The sequence below is a fragment of the Callorhinchus milii genome, unplaced genomic scaffold (assembly GCF_018977255.1).
Source record: "Callorhinchus milii isolate IMCB2004 unplaced genomic scaffold, IMCB_Cmil_1.0 Scaffold9, whole genome shotgun sequence".
NCBI classification, from domain to species: Eukaryota; Metazoa; Chordata; class Chondrichthyes; order Chimaeriformes; family Callorhinchidae; genus Callorhinchus; species Callorhinchus milii.
The window spans coordinates 6,066,249-6,085,957 of NW_024704750.1; the positions used below are offsets into that span (position 1 = coordinate 6,066,249).

At 37.1% G+C, this 19,709-nt stretch overlaps 2 protein-coding genes across 8 annotated transcripts in view; one reads left to right on the plus strand and one right to left on the minus strand.

The window, feature by feature from the left end:
- The window catches only part of klc1a (kinesin light chain 1a), a 36,990-nt gene extending 25,941 nt beyond the window's left edge, over positions 1 to 11,049 (plus strand). For 3 of the 7 annotated variants that reach the window (XM_042338233.1, XM_007888263.2, XM_042338234.1), the window contains exons 14-16: positions 1,750 to 1,880; positions 5,946 to 6,012; positions 8,903 to 11,049. In XM_042338233.1, coding sequence (XP_042194167.1) covers positions 1,750 to 1,880; positions 5,946 to 6,012; positions 8,903 to 9,004 — 300 coding nt within the window. In that variant the 3' untranslated portion in view covers positions 9,005 to 11,049. Of the gene's footprint in view, positions 1 to 1,749; positions 1,881 to 4,742; positions 5,327 to 5,945; positions 6,013 to 7,109; positions 7,248 to 8,902 lie in introns of those variants that run through there. The other 4 variants (XM_042338237.1, XM_042338238.1, XM_042338235.1 and 1 more) reach the window with 3 other exon arrangements.
- Positions 11,050 to 12,916: 1,867 nt separating this feature from the next.
- Positions 12,917 to 19,695, minus strand: xrcc3 (X-ray repair complementing defective repair in Chinese hamster cells 3). Its single transcript, XM_007888269.2, is given in 8 exon segments — positions 12,917 to 15,184; positions 15,664 to 15,710; positions 16,180 to 16,253; positions 16,256 to 16,391; positions 16,722 to 16,876; positions 17,669 to 17,881; positions 18,253 to 18,390; positions 19,499 to 19,695. Coding segments are annotated over 8 exon segments (1,068 nt in total). The 5' UTR covers positions 19,554 to 19,695; the 3' UTR covers positions 12,917 to 14,934.
- Between the last annotated feature and the right edge of the window lie 14 nt (positions 19,696 to 19,709).

A 19,709-nucleotide genomic window follows, 5' to 3' on the forward strand; every position in this document is an offset into this window, starting at 1 on the left:
GAGAATATTGCTGAAGAGTAGATTCATTCTCCAGACTGATTTATCTGCTAATATGAATGTTTGGCTTACTAGATATAACATAGCAGCATATTTGCTAATCCTTCTTGTTCGGATCCTGAAAATTGGTAGCTGTTTTGCCCACATTTCGAAGAATCCAAAATGTAAGCTTTGGAAAATTATATTTTGTAGGGTATTTGGTATGTTTATTCAGTAAATAGTGCATTTAATAATCATCCTTCTTTTTATACTTTATGCAAAGTGCAGATCCTTGGTAAACATCTCTTAAGGCTTGTTTTATGAACTCCCACTAAGAGCCAACCAAACATGATTTACCAGCAAAAGGATACAGTTTGGATCTATCAAAATACAGAACTTTAAATTCACATTGCTATAGAAATCTGGAATCGAACAGCAATAATAAAGGACATCAATTATTGGCCCTATTTAATGTTCTAAAACTTTAGTAGTGGAAGAAACATTGAAATCTAATCTTATAACAGAATATAAATTTCAGTAAAGCATAGTTTATTTCAAGCAAGTGCTTAAGTATGTGCACTGCTCTAATCATGAGTCAGAAACATTTAAAAATGTTTACAAGTGTTTTAAAATAATTTACTCAAATAATGTAAGTAAATGCAATTATCAGATACTGATGCTAACTCCTTCCTATTGAGCAAATATCAGTAGTGGTAGAATTTATTGATTATTGTTGTTGGCCATGTGGAGGAGGAGGTAAAATTATTTGGGGTCTTTGACCATATTTTAGCCTTATCGCCCAGTTTTTTTTCAACTAAGTAATATTCACAACCAAGAGAATTTTTCACAATAATATAGCAACTTATATTTCTGCAATTGTGTTGTATGATCATCATGTTAAGGATGTTGCAAAAAGCAAATGATCAGTTTCAGCAAGTGTTCAGTTTCAAATATTTTTAATTAAAAAAACCTGCATTGTCGGAACTTCAGGTTACTTTGTTTATTTCAACTAGAATTTAAATGTACATAACTTGTACGTCACAGCAAAAAGTGATGTGAATGTTTCACAAATCCTTCTGTCTTATAAATCCATTTGAAATGCAATCCAGAGTATTGCATGATAAACCAAATTTTGCAGAAAAATAGATGGCACGTGTCAAGGTAATGCTTTTTCTTACTGTTACAAGGCATGCTTGTACAATTGTGTAATAGGATGCAGAAATATTATCATTTTATATTCAATGTGTTAAATAATCAGGTTGATGTATAAAATTAAGGATGTTTCTACTCCAGTCTATGTGGGAAGGGGAAGATGCTTAAACAATAGGAGTTTCGATCACGTATTACAATTCATTACTGACTGGCTCGTCTCATCTTGTTGGGGGAACAGAGAATGTAAGGGGATGGCAATATTACTGAGCAGCTTTATATACAGTCTTAAGTTATTACTTTTAAAACAACTGATTTTGATTTAATATTATCACTCGTATTAAAAATAATAATTTTGAGAGATTTGTGTGCAATGTGATTTTTATTATTTGCGAGTGAAAGTTTTTTTCGTTATAGTTTTATATATCTCTTTACGTCTTGTTGCAGAATGGAAGGTGATTGGATTCATACTGAACAATTGAGAAGAAGGGGTGGGGTGGGGAGGTGTTTTAAATGAAATATTGATGATATGAGTTCAATATATTTTTGTACAAAATGATGGTCTCCTGTTCAGGCAATACGATGTAGTCAACTTTGCTGATTGTAAGTTTGCTATTGGTGCAGGATGGAACAGGATCTCTGAAACGCAGTGGCTCTTTCAGCAAACTCCGTGCCTCCATCAGACGCAGCAGTGAAAAGCTGGTCCGCAAGCTGAAAGGTGGAAGTTCACGAGATAATGAGCCAAAAAATCCTGGGTAAATATCCATTTCCTGCTGGGCTGCCTGCAACCCAACTTTGTACTTGACTTTGTTTCTTCCAACTGGCTCTCTTGCTGTTAATGCAGTACAGGTCACTGTAAGACTCGGGTGTTAACCAAGTGTAACTGAGGAATGTAGTGAAATGAAGTTTGACTGCCATGACTTCATCTCATGGAAACAGGAGATTGGGCAATCATCATTTGAATAAAGAGTTCTTTTGTTAGGTTGGTTAGGTTTAATTCATTAAATGCCGATTAACCATTGAAGGCTTTTTTTGCATGAGTGGAATCCAATCCCACAATTTTAAACCGTGGCTTGGTATATTTTGCAGTGACTTTTTGATTGTCTGAAAACAGTCATAAAAGATTCACACTTGTGATCACTTGAATCTGTTTCAAGAGAGAAATTGTGGCGATTACACTGAACAGCTTTGTGGGTGTGCATTTTCAAGTTGCCTCAACTATCTTGGCGTTGTACTTGCTGAATGTATGTTTGAATTGTTTCCAGTCATACCTTTTGTTGAACTGGGTGGGGTGGGAAGGACGAGCAAGAAAGAGGATAAAAATAATGGTTGCTTATTCACCCATTTATCTGTTCTTCCAACGGAATGAGGATGTGCAAGGTGGTTAAGACCTAAGGCAAGTACTGTAGAGCCATAAACTGTAAGGGGACATGGGGGAACCATGTTGTTTTTGTTACTGCTCCTTCAAAAAACATGAATTTTTTCAACTGTGTATAACCTCTATCAAGAATTGTGATGAATGGATATTCATAAAGTGTTAAATTGGAATCTCCTTATTTAGTGAAATTTCAGAACATATAGAGAGTATGTATTCATGATGCTACACTGTAGATGCCAGGATTTATACTCCCATCTGAAAAATGTACCCATTTATTTTATTGCCCTTGGGTAAATTACATGTTATTCTCAAACTGGTGTGTTGAATCATACAGACTGGCCCATTCTTTAACTAGCCTATACTTATGAAAGGCCAATTTTAGTAGAGCAATACATTATCCCAACCATCAAGCCTTCTATTAAGAGTGTTGGGTAAAAATGGAAAAATAAACTTTTAGAGACGTAAATGTGAATATTGAGTTTCACTGCGAGTTAGTGCACTGTTAGCTGATCAGTTTGCACTGTAAGGAATGCAAGGATTTATAAATACTACAAATGCCTCAGTCTTTTTGCTGATGGGGAGGAATAAAAGTTCTTTTGAGAGTCAGTTTCTTTTTCTGCACCGCCTTGATTTTTTTCTGGCTGGTATATTAGTTTCCTGATTTTTGTGCTCATTTTAGAACAAACAGATTTTTTTAAATAGATTTATATATGTACAAGTCTATTCTGGAAATAATTGCACTTCTAAATTCCTGCCTCTCTTGTTCATTGCCCTCAGCTCCCATTGTGCTTGAGCCTGGCTCCGTTGGTAGCACTCTTGCCTCTGAGTCAGAAGGTTTTGGGTTCAAACCCACGTCAGGACTCGTATGGTCTACGCCAATAATTATCAAACATTGTGTTCGGCTCCCTCCCTTTGCAGCTTAATGTCTGGATAAGACAAGAAGAAATCTTACCCAGTAACCTGTTCTCGCCCTTTCCAGTTTGAAACCTCCTTGTCCCGGCTGAAACGCCAACAATGATAATAATGATAAAAATCCTTGTATTTGATATAGCTCCCTATCACATCTTCAAGACCTCCCAAAGCGCTTCACAGAATATACTGTAAAATAATAATAATAATAATCTTTGCATTTGATATAGCGCTTTTCACGTCTTCGAGACGTCCCAAAGCGCTCACAGAATATACTGTAAAGTGAATTGACTGTATATTTGTGGGCGAAAATAAAAAGTGCTGTGCGATAATTCAAGCTACAGTCAAGCATAACAAAGTGAACAAAGGGAGGGCTGTTCAAATCCTATTTCTAATCTTTTGTTTAAATGTTTTGTTTAGCAGACATCAATCTTTTGCCTCAAGATCACATATTAATAGTCAAATGTGATTATTTTGGAAAGAAATTCAACAGATAAAAGTAGATTGAAAGAATGGTTTGGTAGGGAAATCGTGTGATTCTGAGAGCTGCTTGTTTTTAGATCATCAGTGAGAACTCGTTATTGAATCATGGAAGTGAATCATGACAATGGAATCCAGAAACATGGGCGGGATTGACTCAACACTGGGATGTTTCTATTGTGTGTTTCAGTAACCATAGAAAGAATAATTCTGTAGAACAAAAACTCACTCTAAAATAGCTTAACTTTTAAAAATATATATTTTATTTTCACGAGGGACTGAAAATTACTTAATGGTTTGTTTTATTATTTGATTTTGAACATTATACAATATAATGCAGGCATGCTTGTGTAGAAATGGAATAGTTGCAATGTGATTTTCATTCTGGAGTAAAACAAAGAGCTTTATATCTTGAGTATTGTACTTGCATCAGACACACACTCTTTGAGAACCTTAAAGAATGTTAATTAATTTGTGTGTGGTCTAGGATTTTCTTTTAACAAGTTTCAGTTTCCCGGCAGACTATCAATCAAACTCGCTTGACTCAGATGCGTGAGTTTCATCGGTTTTCTGTGTGCTCCTAGGTGATGGAACGCTATGCAGAACCAAACTGGGAAGCCAGAGGAGAAAACAAAGGGCAAAACTGACTTTGTTTGAATTGTATCTGCTATTAGCTGGAGCTAGGCCATGGATTAGGACTAGAAATGATTTATGGTGCTGATTATAATGCTCAGGGAACACCTCAAATATGTTAGAACAAGTTATGCTTTGTTCCTTCATCTGAAGATTTTAGTAAAAAGCATTTTACTGGTTTTAAAATGTCCTTTTCTTAATAAACCTGTTTTGATAGAGTTTGGAAACCCAGTCTGAGGCACATATGAGCGTTACTGAGGAAGAATCCTTTGAATCCAGGCTGTCTCGAGGACAATCAGGATTACACTAACTATCTTTGAGTTCAGTCCAGTAAAATATAGGTGAGAGAGCACTGAAGATGGATGCTAGTCTACTAGTCCATGTGTAAGCTTGGTTAGAGATTCTCAGCATTTTACATGGACTTAAAAGTGAGGTGACATCTGCCCGAGAACCATTTCTATTCTAACACTCCTGATCTTTTTGGCTTGAATGTTTTGTTGTTTCCGTGTTCTTTTATAATTTGTGTCATTAATACTATCTGTCAAATATGTTCAGACCTCAGTGTCCAAAGAGAAAATATAAAATGGGGAGGAAGATCTGTGGTTCAATCAGATGAGTAAATTAATCCCAAACACCGAAAATGTTGAGTGTTACTAGATTAAATATTAACTGTTTTACAAAATCTTCTAATGGTGACTAAGCATAACTGTTTTATTCCACGTTGTTGAAAATATTGTTAGAGGTACTTTAATTCAGCATTTTCAAAAACCTGTTAGAAAATAAATAATAATCCTTGCATTTTGATATAGCGCCTTATCATGTCTTTGAGACATCTCAACGTGCTTCACACAATATACTGTAAAGTGAATTGACTGTATATTTTGTGGGCGAAACGTGGCAGCCAATTGTGCACAGCAGCGTCCCACAAATAAGGAATTATTTCCCCTGTAAAGTGAACCTCCAATCGACTAACAACTGGGTTCTTACTTACTGCTAGATAAAACATGTGAAGTAAGGAAACTTGCCCAACATTTTGCCAATAACAAATGTCTGGATTTCTCATCATGATAGGAATACAGAATTAATTTATACACAGACCCCAATAAATATATTCAATTCAGAAAAAATAAACAAATATCTTGTCACACTTAACTAAATACTGATATAATAGGTTGACAAAAAAACAAGTTACTGTAGCATTGGGCTCATAAATACTCAATAAGTGNTTTTTTCCCTTTGTGTTTGAAGAATAAAGTGTCATCTTCAGAAGTTAACAATCTGACAAGTTGTCAGTGGCTAGTTATTAGGTGAAGATAGAATACATTACTGTATTTTAAAATCTGATGTGCATCGTTTAGAACATTAGTTTGCAGTAACTCTATGATTGGTTTATCCTTGCATGTTGCTGTCCTGGTTGCAGCATGAAGCGTGCCAGCTCTTTGAATGTACTTAACACGAGTGGCCAGGCTACTGAAGAAACTTTTCAAGTAAGCCCTATGCATTATATACTAGTGACAGAAATTGGCATCAAATTCATTGCTTTCTCCAAATTTTCTAGTAAACGTCAGTGGCAGTGTCTGGGCTGAAGAATCTTATATACTTTACATTGCCTTTATTTGCTAGAAGGATTTTTAAAAAGACATCAGGAGTTACTTGTTTCTCATTGTCTTTGTTACTATTTAACTTCCTTTGTCTTCTCCTCCACACCCAATAAATCAGGTCTTATGTTTTAAATTAACATTGTACGTCACATTTAATTACAGATCTCTTCAGATAAGACACTGCTACTCCCACATACTTTTTCCTGTATTTCTGTCTTGTCTTTGTTAAACGTAAAGAATGCTGTGGTTTGTACAGAGTTCAGCATATATTCAAATTTGAAACACATGGCCAATAGTTCTAGAATTCAATAAGAATTTCTCCCTGACAAATATTTCAACCCTTTTCTCCATCCAGCACACACCAACAACAACCTTCACGTAGTAGAGAAACCAGTGAATTTGATGCCAATTTCTGTCAACCTATCTGAATTGACTTCAGCATTCTGTACTGTGTATTGTGTAACATTTAATCAAACTAATTTATCAAAATAACCTGAATGATATGCTTCTACTCTTTACTAATTGCTAGCTAACCTGTGGATGATAGTCGAAATATTGCGTTTTACTAATTTAAATATTTTCTTTGCTCACACGTACAGCTTAACCTGCAGGAGATAACAATTAAGATACTGGTACATGTTGTACTTCGTTCAGTGTTTTTCTAGATCTAAGGTTATTAACATATTACAGGTCCATGTAGCATGGTCACAACCTTGTCCAAAGCAACTTCTCAAAGCTTCTCTGCTATATTTCCCTCTTGTTGAAAGGGCAAATCTCACACTTTACTTTAATAGTGATCAAAAAAGGTATAATATAATTTCCTAATAAATGACAGATGTTTCTATATTTTCCTGAGAAAGATCAGGCAAAGCTGAGTCAGTGGTTTGCTCTCAATGGTAGAGAAGATGTGGTAACTCATGATTGATTGTTATTTTAATCAACTGTACATGATCATTTACTGGAATTAATTTCTTGTTGTGAAGGATACTAGTGGTAGCTGTTTGTGGGATAACAATGGATCTATGTAGCATCCTTATGAGAAAATCGTTGGAGGACAGAAATGCAGAGGGATTCCCCCCCCCAAATCATTTATTGGAAAGAGTTGTTTGAGGAAGTATCAGGTATTTTGTATTTATAAACACTGAAACATATATGCTCAGTTTCCTTTGGTAGCAGTGTCAATTGCATCAATTAGATGCATGCTGCACCACAGGTTAAATATGAGGATACGATAGTCTAACATTGATTTGAAGCAATGGCAGCAACACCTAGTAGGCGCTGTAGTGTAAACCCCTCCTTTTTGGGAGATTGCATTGATTTGACATCAAGGGCAAAATGCAACATATTTCAAAATCTTGGGGTAAAGTGTCAAAACTGAAATTTGAACTTGTCTTAAAAACCTTGGTTTATAATAAATGCAGGTGCCCTGCTGAAGATGATGGGGGTTGGGGCAGTGAATAGGGCTGATGAAGAGGCACATATGCACAAATTTCATTTAATCCTACCTCAATGGGCTTTGTGTGGATATTGGGGCTGATTACTCACATTTATCTAGAATACAAGATGGCGGAAGGTGTGTGAAAATGAGGCCCTTTAACCTCTTAAGAAATTTGGACTCCTATTGAAATTTAAATTTGTAGTGTGTTGAAAAGATCATTGAGAGTGCTTGCATGTGTATTGCCCAAACGTGTGAGGAAGTTACATTAATGCTGAAACATCTACTGATAAATTCAGTTTCCTTATCTATAAGTCTTAAGGCAGTTCCCAACACCACTGGTAATCTCAACTCACTCTTCTTAAACCACCAATGCTAGATGAGTGACAAGAGCAAATGAAGGATGCTGTTTTGCAATATTTGATTTCAAAGGGATCCTGATCATCAGGATTCTAAAAAAATACTATTTCTACATTAACTGCGTGAAATAAATCAGTCAAATTTACTGTTTAAATTTCTTTTCGGAGTGCTTGAAGTATGCAAAAATGCATTGTATTGCTGGATCTGCAAACTTGACTGAAAAAAAGAAAATTGCTAATGTGCTGATTGATATTCCACAGGTTATCTAGCAATTGTGGGGATCTGGTTACTTTGTCTATTGAGATAAATTGCTAAGTATTGTCAATATATAATCATACAAATTGAAGATTTTTTTTAGATCTCTTTCTCAAAACATTTGTGCTGCTATCAAATTAAGGTATTGATGTGGTTAGGTTCACAAGACATGTTAATTGGCAGATTAATGCCAATGTTTGTTGCAAACTAGAATTTAATAGGAGTGAAATGTAGACTAAGGAGGTGATGTGATCAAAATTCATCATTCAAAAGATTCTTTGCTGCTATTTTTACAGCCCTGATTTGGACAATAATATATTCTTGCAACACCAATTTGCTGGTTTCTAGATAGGTTCTTGTTTTATCTGTTTAACATTTTAGATTTTTTTAAAAAAATATTCAAAATTAGAAAATAGCAGCAGAAATCTTGATGTACTGTTATATTAATGGAATATCATTATTGCTAGCCATGTAGAACTACACTTGTTTTAAACTGCAGGACCTTCAAACAGCTTATTGTGAAGAAATTCTTGGTCTAGAAGACTTTAATCATCCAAATATATTGCCATGCAAATGTACCTCGTTGTGCAGCAAACTCCAGTTACTGAGTGCCATTAATTTTTTGCAGCATGAAACTATAGAATAAATCCATAAACATATTAGAATATTGTGTTTTGTTACAAATGCTTACTTATGTATCTTTTCTTGCCCTTTCGCAACACACAGCAACGAAATAATCGTCTGACAGAATCCAGAGGTTTGAGTGCCAGCCATACTGACCTGACACACCTCGGTTCACAAGTTGGCACCAAGTGTTCTCCAACGTGAAAAGATTGAGAGACCTTTATGCCAGTTTCTTATCCCTTTTCAATAGGATTCTCGGCCAGTGAAAGTACAATAAACCTCAGCTATTGCATCAAAATACTTCAACTGTACTCTTCTGGGTTGTTCATCCTTTATATTATTTTATAGATAGAGGATGTGTTGCTACAGTATTGATAGTATTAGGAAAAAATCCATTTTGAAGAACAAAATAAAATTGTTCCAGCAGAGCTTGAGCTGGTTAAGATATGTGGGTAGACACTTGTAAAATCTTGTGGATTAGGTTGACTTGTACTGCTTCCTGTTAACGCTCATTTGTTTTAAAATAGTCTCGTGAGTTAATGTGACTTTAAACCACTTTTCATATGTGTACCCAATGAAGGTGACTACCTTTTAAGAACAATTGTGGTTTACTCAAGATTGCGAGGCCAAGTACCCGTAATTACATAATTTGGAATTTCAAGCATAAACATTAAGATTGTTATCAATAAGTTTAAGGAAATGTTACTTTGAGGTACTTGTACAACCTCTCTGATCCTTGGTTAACTATATACTTGCACTATATTTCCAGATTCAGATAGACAAAATATGCTGCTAATGTGTGTGGGGGTCACTTTTATAGTGCCTCAATCGTCTGACCCGACAACTTTACATGAAAGAACAAAGCATACCAAATGTGGTGTACTGGTTAGATACAGATTGCAAGCTACTGGTCTAATGGTTGTAATACCAGTACTATGTGGACTATGTCTTTTTTTAAAGAAATATCCAAATATCCAGAATATATTTTAATTAGCAAAGTGTTCAATTGAATAGAACTGGACCCTATTTAGTTCATTTAAAATACTTTACTATTAAAAGAACAAAACATGACAGATATTTAATTGTATGCATTACAACTGTGTATAGGCATATAGATTCTGTGGAGACCAGTAAGACTGCAGGAAATTAGGAGCTGATAAGGTTACATGAATATATATTTTTTAATTTGGAAATTGAGGGCCTTACTTTAGTTAATTTAATCCATTGTTGCCTCATTATCTTGCACTTGTGTACATATATTGCATGTCTCTTGTGTAATCATGTCATGGTCTGTTTAGGCAGTACCTGGTGTACTAGTTTTGTATGGTTTTATTTGTTTAGTTTTGTACTTGTATATTAACAGAACTTGTATTTGCACATATTGAAAACCAGGAAAGAAAGTAACTAGGAATTGCAAGTAGACATTGAGATCTTGAGTTAGTGAAATAGAAGTGCAGGTGGAGATAGAATAGTAGCATAAGTTAATAGCAATGTAGATTCTCAACTACTGTACATTACAAGGTTTACATGTGGTGCTACAAGCACTTGAGTTTTGAACATTATGAAAAGATACACTGCAACTATTAAAGATGCCACAAATAGAATCCTCACTTAATTACTAGATTAGAAAACGTGTGCAAGGAAAATTAACAAAGTTTAATATTTCTGAAGTGAAATAAATCCAGTTATAGATGCACAAAATTACATTAAAAGTGCAGACACAAATATAATTATCAGATTTTCTAAGGTACAGCCTCTAATCTAGAAATTCGGTTTGAATCTGGGATTGTGTTGCAATCTTGAGGTCAGGCAATGACATTTAAAAGGCTTGAAGGCAGTTTCTTTTAATTATTAGATGAGACTGGGACAGAGATTTAAAGCAAGTAATGGATTTCAGCATCTGAACAGGGAAGCAATTTAATTTAGCTGTATTTGAATTCAGTTAACAAGCATTTAGTTGTGTAATTGCACTTTTATAAGGACACCTGTATAACTGTATTGCAGGGAATGTAGTAATACTATTCACCTGAAGCAGTGCAGGTGTTCACAGTGCTTACCAGTAAGCATGTGATCTAGTTCTGGTAAGGATATACTGTATTATCTTGATTTTTCTCAGAACTGAAGGCCTGTACATTATTAAGTGGTGTGTTGGTTATATTTGACTTGTTACAATATTTATGTTCAAAATCTATAAAACTTACATCTTTTGTGAAACTAGTAGTGAGAAATAAAAACAATTTTAAAAAGTCTTTTTATTGATTGTTGTATATTTACTGAAAAAGATTGCTCTTGTGCACCTCAAAATCAAGGCATTGGGACTCACAGGAGGTTCACTCTCCAAGAACCCTTTTTAGGCCAAGTTGAATTATTTCAAAATCTACCAGTCCCTTTATTTTCAACATTGTAACTCATTGCTAGATGATTGTTCATTTCCATTTAGTATTTTACTCCTGTAAACAATTTGGATAGTTACCAATGTCTTGTTATACTGCAAGGCAATTTGCAGCAATGCAAGGGTCAGCATGCCAAATCAGTATCACTTTGGAACTAACCAAGGAGGTTCCTTCACACCAATTTTATCATAACTTGTGGAACTGGTGGAAAATCACTGTGCAATCCTCATTTTAGTTTAAAAAGCACACGCGGCAGGGTACTGCTGTTGAAAGGTTCTGATGGAGAGCCAACCATACATTCAGCACTTTACTGACATAACAAATTCACTGATGACGACTCTCAAATCACCAAAATTCCATCAATCTCTTTATATGAAGGGATCTGCTTACCACGATCCACCAAACAGTTCCCAATCTTGGCCTTTTCAGAGAAAAGGTGACTAAACATTTGTGCTCACTCACATCCACACAACCTAATCAATGATGATTTTTTTTCAAATTAGGTATAAAAGCTAAATGGTTTATCCTCTACTATTTATAAAGTAAAAATAAAGTATGCTGTTGACCTCAGCTTGCATGTTTTTGTTAGTCTTGCCAGCCTGCTCACTAGCAACATCAAGGGTTTCAAACCTACAAGTAGGGCTGAGGAATGAATCTGTAATAATGGAGAAAGCAGAGGTAAGCAATGTAATAATAATAATAATCCTTGCATTTGATTTAGTGCTTTTCACATCTTTTAGACATCTCAAAGCGCTTAATAATAATAATAATAATCCTTGCATTTGATAAAGCGCTTTTCACGTCGGGAGGATGTCCAAAGCGCTTCACAGAACACACTGTAAAGTGAATTGACTGTATATTTGTAGGCGAACGCGGCAGCCAATTGCGCACAGCAATGTCCCACAAACAGTCGCAGATTGAAAATGACCAATTTAATTATTGTTTTGGGTTTTTGGAGGGATTATTAGGCGTGTGGAGTAAGGAAACTTGCCCAAGGTTTCGCCCTGACCTGCCTGGAATTGAACTCCGGTCTCTCGCTTGCAAAGCGAGTGCTCTAACCACTGAGCTACAGAATTCCACTTCATAGAATAGACTGATAATGAATTGACTATATTTGTAGGCAAAACGCGGCAGCCAATTACGTACAGTCGTGGATTGAAGTGACCAATTTATTTTTTTCTTGAGGGATTATTATCAGGCGAGTGAAGTAAGGAAACTTGCCCAAGGTTTCATCCTGCCGGGAATCGAACCCAGGTCTCTCGCTTGCGAGTGCTCTAACCACTGAGCTACGGGACTCCAATATTGCAGCTGGTTAGCAGTCAATAAAACTCCCAAATCACTGATTTTTTAAAATACGTTTTAACAAACTTGAATGGCTGACAGACTTCATAATATGCTCAGCTGGTGGAGCACAATTGAGTAAGGATCAGAAGGCTTTGGATTTAAATCCTGGTTGGATCATTTAGGTTTAATATGCTACAGGACACAATATACCGTAACCAAACCTGCTTTGATGGGGTTAGTGTGCTGCCTGCTGGTCAATATTATGAACAGGCACTCCTAAGGAAAAATGTGGAATACTTTTGGGCAGATTTTTTTAAAAAATTGCCTCTTGTAAAAGCTTCACAAATCACATTTTGTATAAGAGAACCTGAAATATGATTATGTTAACACTGCTATAGAAATTATCAAACTTAGAGTAGCCTGACAAGCCTAGCAAACAGTCAAATGGTCAACAGAATAGCTTACAAATTGTAGATAAAATATTTAGCCTTTATACTTCATTTTCAAAAAATCAATCGTTGACCCCAGCCTTAGCTCCCTCTATGTTCTAGTTTCTCCAGTACTGTACTTGAAATACACATATATAGACATCAGTGCAACTAATTTACTGTGACAGAATATAAATATTTCACTGAGGCTGTTTCTTCACAGTTCATGAAATCAATATTATAACAGCATAAAATATTTACATTGCCTCAATCTATTATTCGTTGGTCCTCATTTGGAGGATCAGGTTTAAGAGAAATTGAAACACACAAAGACAATGTCCAAGTGACCAGCAAATACTTTGATTCATCATATAGAGAAAATGCAATATGAAACAATAAATATTCAGGATTAAGCAAAAAAGGAAACATTGTACAAATGTACATTTTATTGATTCTTTGGACAACATTCCTATATAGACACTATTATGGACTTTCTTCTTTTTCACCTGATAGATTGTGGCTATAGATCTAAAGCAGTGTTGAAAATCTAAAATGGTGCACAATATTCATTTAAAAAATTGTTTACAAAAATACTTGCTAAATACGTTTAGCTATCCTTCCTACTCAAAATTCCAACCATACGTGCAAAAAGATTGTTTCTCCATCCAAACACAAGATGGAAGCACTTTCCTTATGAATGAACTTTAATTTCCTAAAACTCTACAGCACTGAATGTATAATTTTTGAATATATTGAAAAAAAACACAATTTTGCAGAAAGTTTTATTTGACCCTGAAGCTCACCTGTTGATTTTCAGAATTCAACTTCCATGGCTACTTGTCTATTTAGCTTCGAGCCCCAAATAAATCTTATCAATCTCATCCCGCTCAGGGGTAAACAGATTGGCATTCACAGTGAGCATGGAGCAACTGGAAGTCTGTGGTTGGGACTGATCCAATCGCCTGGCTGGATCTTAATTTAATTAAGAACTTAATTGCCTTTAAATAATCTTAATTTTAATTGTCTTCCCTAAACAACGCAAAAACAAGTGTAATTAAACATCAGGGTTGATTATAAATATACAGAATATACAAAATGAGTGTGTTATAGGGAAGAACAGTGAAAATTTGTAATGTTTTGGCAAAAGTTTACAGGAGATTTATGTTTTGGCAAAAGTTTACAGGAGATTTGTTTGAAATCTGCGCACTATTCCCACCCCAACCCCCAAAAAGCTTCCAAAATCCCAAGATGCAGTCGCTCGCTGGAGTAGTTCCACAGGCACTAGTATGTACCTCCCCAAGAGGCTACCATTAATCATGTGTAAACATCGATAGTGTTTACAGAATAAACACGGGGGGTGGAAAAGAGAGAAAAATCATACAAGATAGATATTATCCTCATCCAAAGTTGTTGTTGCACAGTTTCCAGTAAGTGTTACTAGACAGTGATTATGAGTGGAGACCACGGTTGTTGGGAGTGAAAATTCTGGCTTAGTTTAACCCTGCGAAGGGGAAATAAGGCCAAACTGCTGCCTAGGCTGCGATCAGGAATCAAACATGCAGTCTTTTTGTCAATATAGCTTTTTTTGTTGTCAATATTGGCATTTTTTAATCTAGTATGTCATCAAGAGAACTGCTATTTTATTTGTGATTGATGTTTTGACTTGAGAGAATAAGAATTGGAGTAATATATGGACCAAAACAATTGTTTTCAACTGTCTGGTATTTTTCTTAGTTATGAACATACTTACATAACATACATTGGTAAATGTTTATGACCATTTTTGTGGCAAACCATAATGGGGCAGGTGAGACCAGCCAGCGTTTAGAGAAACAGGAAGAATCACAGAAGTAAAATCTTTCAAATATAACAAAAGTATAAATGATCACCATTTTAGGTATAAAGCAAAATAAAATTCAGAGAAAATTAATTATTGGCCTGCTGAAAATGTGGAGAAAAAAGCAATAAAAAATGTACCATCCTCCTCATATCACACACATACACACAATCCACACAGGCTTTTCAGTGGTTATAACACATCTTCCTTCAATCCTCTTACACCTTCTTTACTGACTACATAGTAGCAGAATAATTGAGGCAGATGAGGTGCAAATAATATTTCCATTGTTCGTAAAATTGCCCCAGAACACGAGGCAGGAACTGAGATGCCAGGGAACTTATCCTCCACGTGCAAGTGAGTTCGACTAACCATCAGCCTCATCAAGAGTTGATTGGACCAGGTCAAACCCAGAGATGGCATCACCTTTCTATTTAATAAGCTGTAAATCAATAACAGGGCTTTCAGATACCAATACTACAATATGAATAGAAGAGATTCATATTGTAGAATACAGTTCTTCCTTAAAGTAATCCATACAACATTCTGCACAGCCATCCCCTCGCCACAACAATGCATATCTTCCTACTCTATCTCATAGGATGTTAGGAGCACAAAAGGTCCCAACACTATTTATTAGAAAAATTATCAACTCAAAACCACTTCTGTTCTACACATTATTGATAAACAACATTTAAAGCATAAATTCTTGTATGTAAATATTAATTCAGATCGCTTTACAAATGATTAGTTTTAAGCGCTATTCTAATGGTTATTACACAATTAACAATATAATTGGGGTAAATACATCAGCTAAAAGGCCTGAAATGGGTACTTGCTCAGACGAGAGAAAAAAATAATTCACTTCTCCTAGACAGAATGCAAAGACAGAAGGCATTTATCAAAACAAATTACACTTACCCCAAATTGCTCTGAGGCAAAGCAGAGTCACTTAATGCATCTGTTACCTGCAACAGATGAACACCCAGTATTTATCTTACAGTGTAGAACATTGCTCTGAAATTAACCTTCACTAATTTACATACAGTTTACATAGGTATTACAAACAGCAACCACAGTATTACACATTTATCTCTATCCATGAAAGGAAGTCCACATGGATTTGATTTACTATAGACTAAATTTCAACCCAAGTAATATGGACCTAGATTTAGCTATAGCTAAGCTTTTGTAATTGCAAATTTTTCACAGGATTCACATTCACACTACATCGTTCACTTGCATAGATGCAGATTTCTAACCATCAGTCAAAACATTCAGCCGCAAAACATAAAATTGTATCAAATCAGCCCCAGAACTTCACTGTAGTTCTAAACTACATCACAAAATTATATTAGGGCAATATCAGATACACAGCAGCATCCAGTAAATGCACCTCTAAGTGCTCAATAATATAATTCATAGAAATGTTCATACCTGATTGACACAGAGAATGGGAGTCCTGAATCTGGTGCTAAGATGGTGCAGTGTGGCTCCAAACTTTTGGAGACATTTGCCTTGACGATCGAATCACTTACTGCAAATTCACATCGGAATAAAGCTGCAATTGAATCGATCACCACCAGGTGCACCAAACCTCGTGAAAGTAATATCGGTAACTTTTTACTAATACAGTTATTCAAGGCGTCCTAGTGAACCAAAGAGACAAAACAATTCAAATATACAATACTCCACTTACTCAAAAAGTACTGGTCCACACTTACTATTTTCATGTATATTTAGCACAAAGTAGTTCAAATTGTGGACCGACATTATTACTATAATACATACACTATAAATAATTATATAGATACTATAATAGATATGTAATATATAAATGCAAGGGTTATTATTATATGCTAAATTATTTCTGTTATGATGAAAAGTTTACCATTTTGCTGTGCTACTGTATTCTTTGCACAAATTTCTCTTTAATATGAACTGATAATAGTACAGTTGAAGGGGACTTGCTGACTCACCACATCTGTAGCATGTTCAATAAAGATGTTATCACTAAACCTAATTTTCTTGATGATGTCAGCAGGGACATCAGATCTCAATGTGTGCTGATGGTCAATCAGCTGCTGCAAACGCTTGTTGGGGAAAATATCTTCTGTACAAATATACAGAGCTCCTAGAAAGATAAGAGTTGACAAGAAACAATTATGTGAACATACTATTTTAACAAAATATTCTTTGCACCCACACTCTCTATGCCTTCAACTGGATGGTCTGATAACATTGCTCTATTCCCGAGCCCTTAGCCCCATTGTCCTCCCAAGTGGAGCAGCTCACCAGTGAATTGTCTGCCACGGAATGACCTAAACGACAAATGCATTCCAGATACAACAGGTAGCATGTGAATCTGCAACCATATAAGTGAATAGATAATTACACTCCTATCATTCACAGGCTTTGAAAACACAAGCTTGGTATCACTTCAATCACTTCTTGACTTATCTGGTTTCCACTGCCACTTTCCCCAGGATAATTCTGAAATACTTTAAATCCTACACTCTGGATAGTTTTAAACAACAGGATTTCCCCCTGTACATTGTTCCACTAAATCAGGGCAAGATTCATTTTTTTTGTATTAATTTGAACCACTATTTACTCTGTTAAATCATAATCTAGTCCAGACATAAATACTGGATTTCTTAAATTGAATTTAAGCTGTTTTTCAAGTGTGTAATCAGTACAGTAAACCCTGAGCACGTTGTTCACATAAAATGCCTCTCCTTATCTTTTCCACATTAAATATTCATTTTATTATTTAAGATGTATGTCATGTCTCTTTAATCTTTCTTCCAGTGAGTATAGATTAAGTTCCCCTGTAATCTGACCAAGGTTCAATAATGGAACATTTCTGTAGGACTGTGACCTGAAAAAGTAAAGAGGAAGCCATATGTCTGGTTCAGTATTTTACCTGCCTCTTGTCCACCATAGCTGCAAGGGTACTGCACACACAGGCAGAGTTGCATGCAGATCTGGGTCTTTCCTGCTGAACTCTCACCAGCAATCTCTGTTATTCCCATATGTGGAATTCCACCTCCAAGTAGCAGGTCTAAGACTGGGCAACCCAGGCTAAGTCTTTGGTTCTGGGTTGGAAAAGGGCATTCCCCTTTATATATCTGGAGTACTGGGAAAAAGACAACATACAGTAAGAAGCTTGTGCCATTATCACAGTAGAAGTGTAAAATGGNAAAAAAATAATGCAGTATTTATAAGACATATAAATATTTGTTGGAATATTTCAGAGACTATCCTTTGAACTCACTCCTTGGGACGTCTTCCCAATGTGAAAGGAGCTATATAAATGCAAATGTCTATGTAAATTTGTGTATTCTTTGCAGCCATTGAAAATATCTCATTCCCACCGCATTTCATGAAGTTTATAAATCCTGGATACTTTAGACTTTTACAACGCTTTAAAATAAATTAAGCTTAAAAATAAATCATAAAGCTCTTCAATCCTCAATGTCTCAGTTTGCACTCTTATTTCCCACTCACCTGTTACCACTGGATTTGTCTTTACTGCTGCTGCAACAGTTTTATGCAAATGCTGCACGTCAGTGAGCGATAATTTTGTGAGTCTCTGTAGATCTGGTCCTGAAAGACTCAAAATTTCCTTGATTGATTGGATATTTGCTAGGATAAAAGGAAACTCTTTTGAAAATATTCCCGACACTGGACACATGACAGAGAGAGAAGGAAACTATCCCTTGATGGCGAGCTGCTGGTGACCCCTGTGCTCGGCAATGGAATGTCGGAATTGAGTCAACCCTGTGTGACGGTCTCGATTCCGGACTCACAGAGTTTTGTAATAAATGTGCATTGTGAAATTCAGTAAAATTGTCAAATAATGCTTCTGGTCTGCTCCACACCCCCCCGCCCCAACCGCCCTACCATCGGTGGTCGGGCCTTCGGCCTCTCAGCCCCGAGGCTCTGGAACTCCATCCCCCAGTGCCTTCGCCGCCTCCTCCCTTTCCTCCTTCAAGGCCGGTCTCAAGACCTTTCTCTTTGACCGAGCCTTCAGCTCCCCTCTCGACTCTCTCCCCCCTCCTCGCTCCCTCCCCTCACCCTGACCATTTCCCCCCCAAAGCTCGGGTCCCGACGCAACTGTCCAGCGCCTCGGGACGTCCTCCCGACGCGAATGGGCGCTCTGCGAACGAACTCTTGTTGTTGTTGTTCTATGGACAGCGTAATTCCGGCGTCGAGGAGAGTCCGCTTCCCGATCGGGGTCCACAGTGCCCCGGGGCAGTGCCGATGACGGACCAGCCAACGCGGCTCACAGCCAGGACCCGGAAGGGCAGACGAGCCGCCGGGGGGCCGGGGGGACCCTCCCCACTCAGCTCCTGTTAACAATGCGAGTCCAAGGCCCCAACGGGGGATGCGGCGGGAGGGGGTACCGGCTGGAATGGCGGCGGGAGGGGGTACCGGCTGGAATGGCGGCGGGAGGGGGTACCGGCTGGAATGGCGGCGGGAGGGGGTATCAACTTGGGTTCAACCGGTTGGACTCCGGCAGTTAACCCCCAACACACACTCTGGGGGGGTTCCCAAGCCTCCGCTCTTTTCCAACCCCCAGCTGATATTTTCCAGATGTGTAGGGTCCAGGGGGGGGGGATGTTTTGGATACTGTTAATAATAATAATAATAATAATAATAATTGTTGTGATTGCTGTTGAACGGGGCGATGGGTTCCAGGTGGAGGTGGGTCCTTCCTCCCGTGACGTGACGTGACATCTCACTCACTCACCTCTCCTGACTGCAGCCACCACTTTAGGATTGAGGACTAACTGATCCCAGTCCATGGCGGACACGAGGGCTCAGCTCAGCCCATCAGCCGCCCCTCCGCCGCCTTCCTCCGGCCACGGGCCTCGCGACCAACGGTCACCGCGGCTCGAGCCAGCACTGGGCCGCCCACGTGACCGGTCACGCGGTCACTCCCCCCCACGCCCCACCTCCAC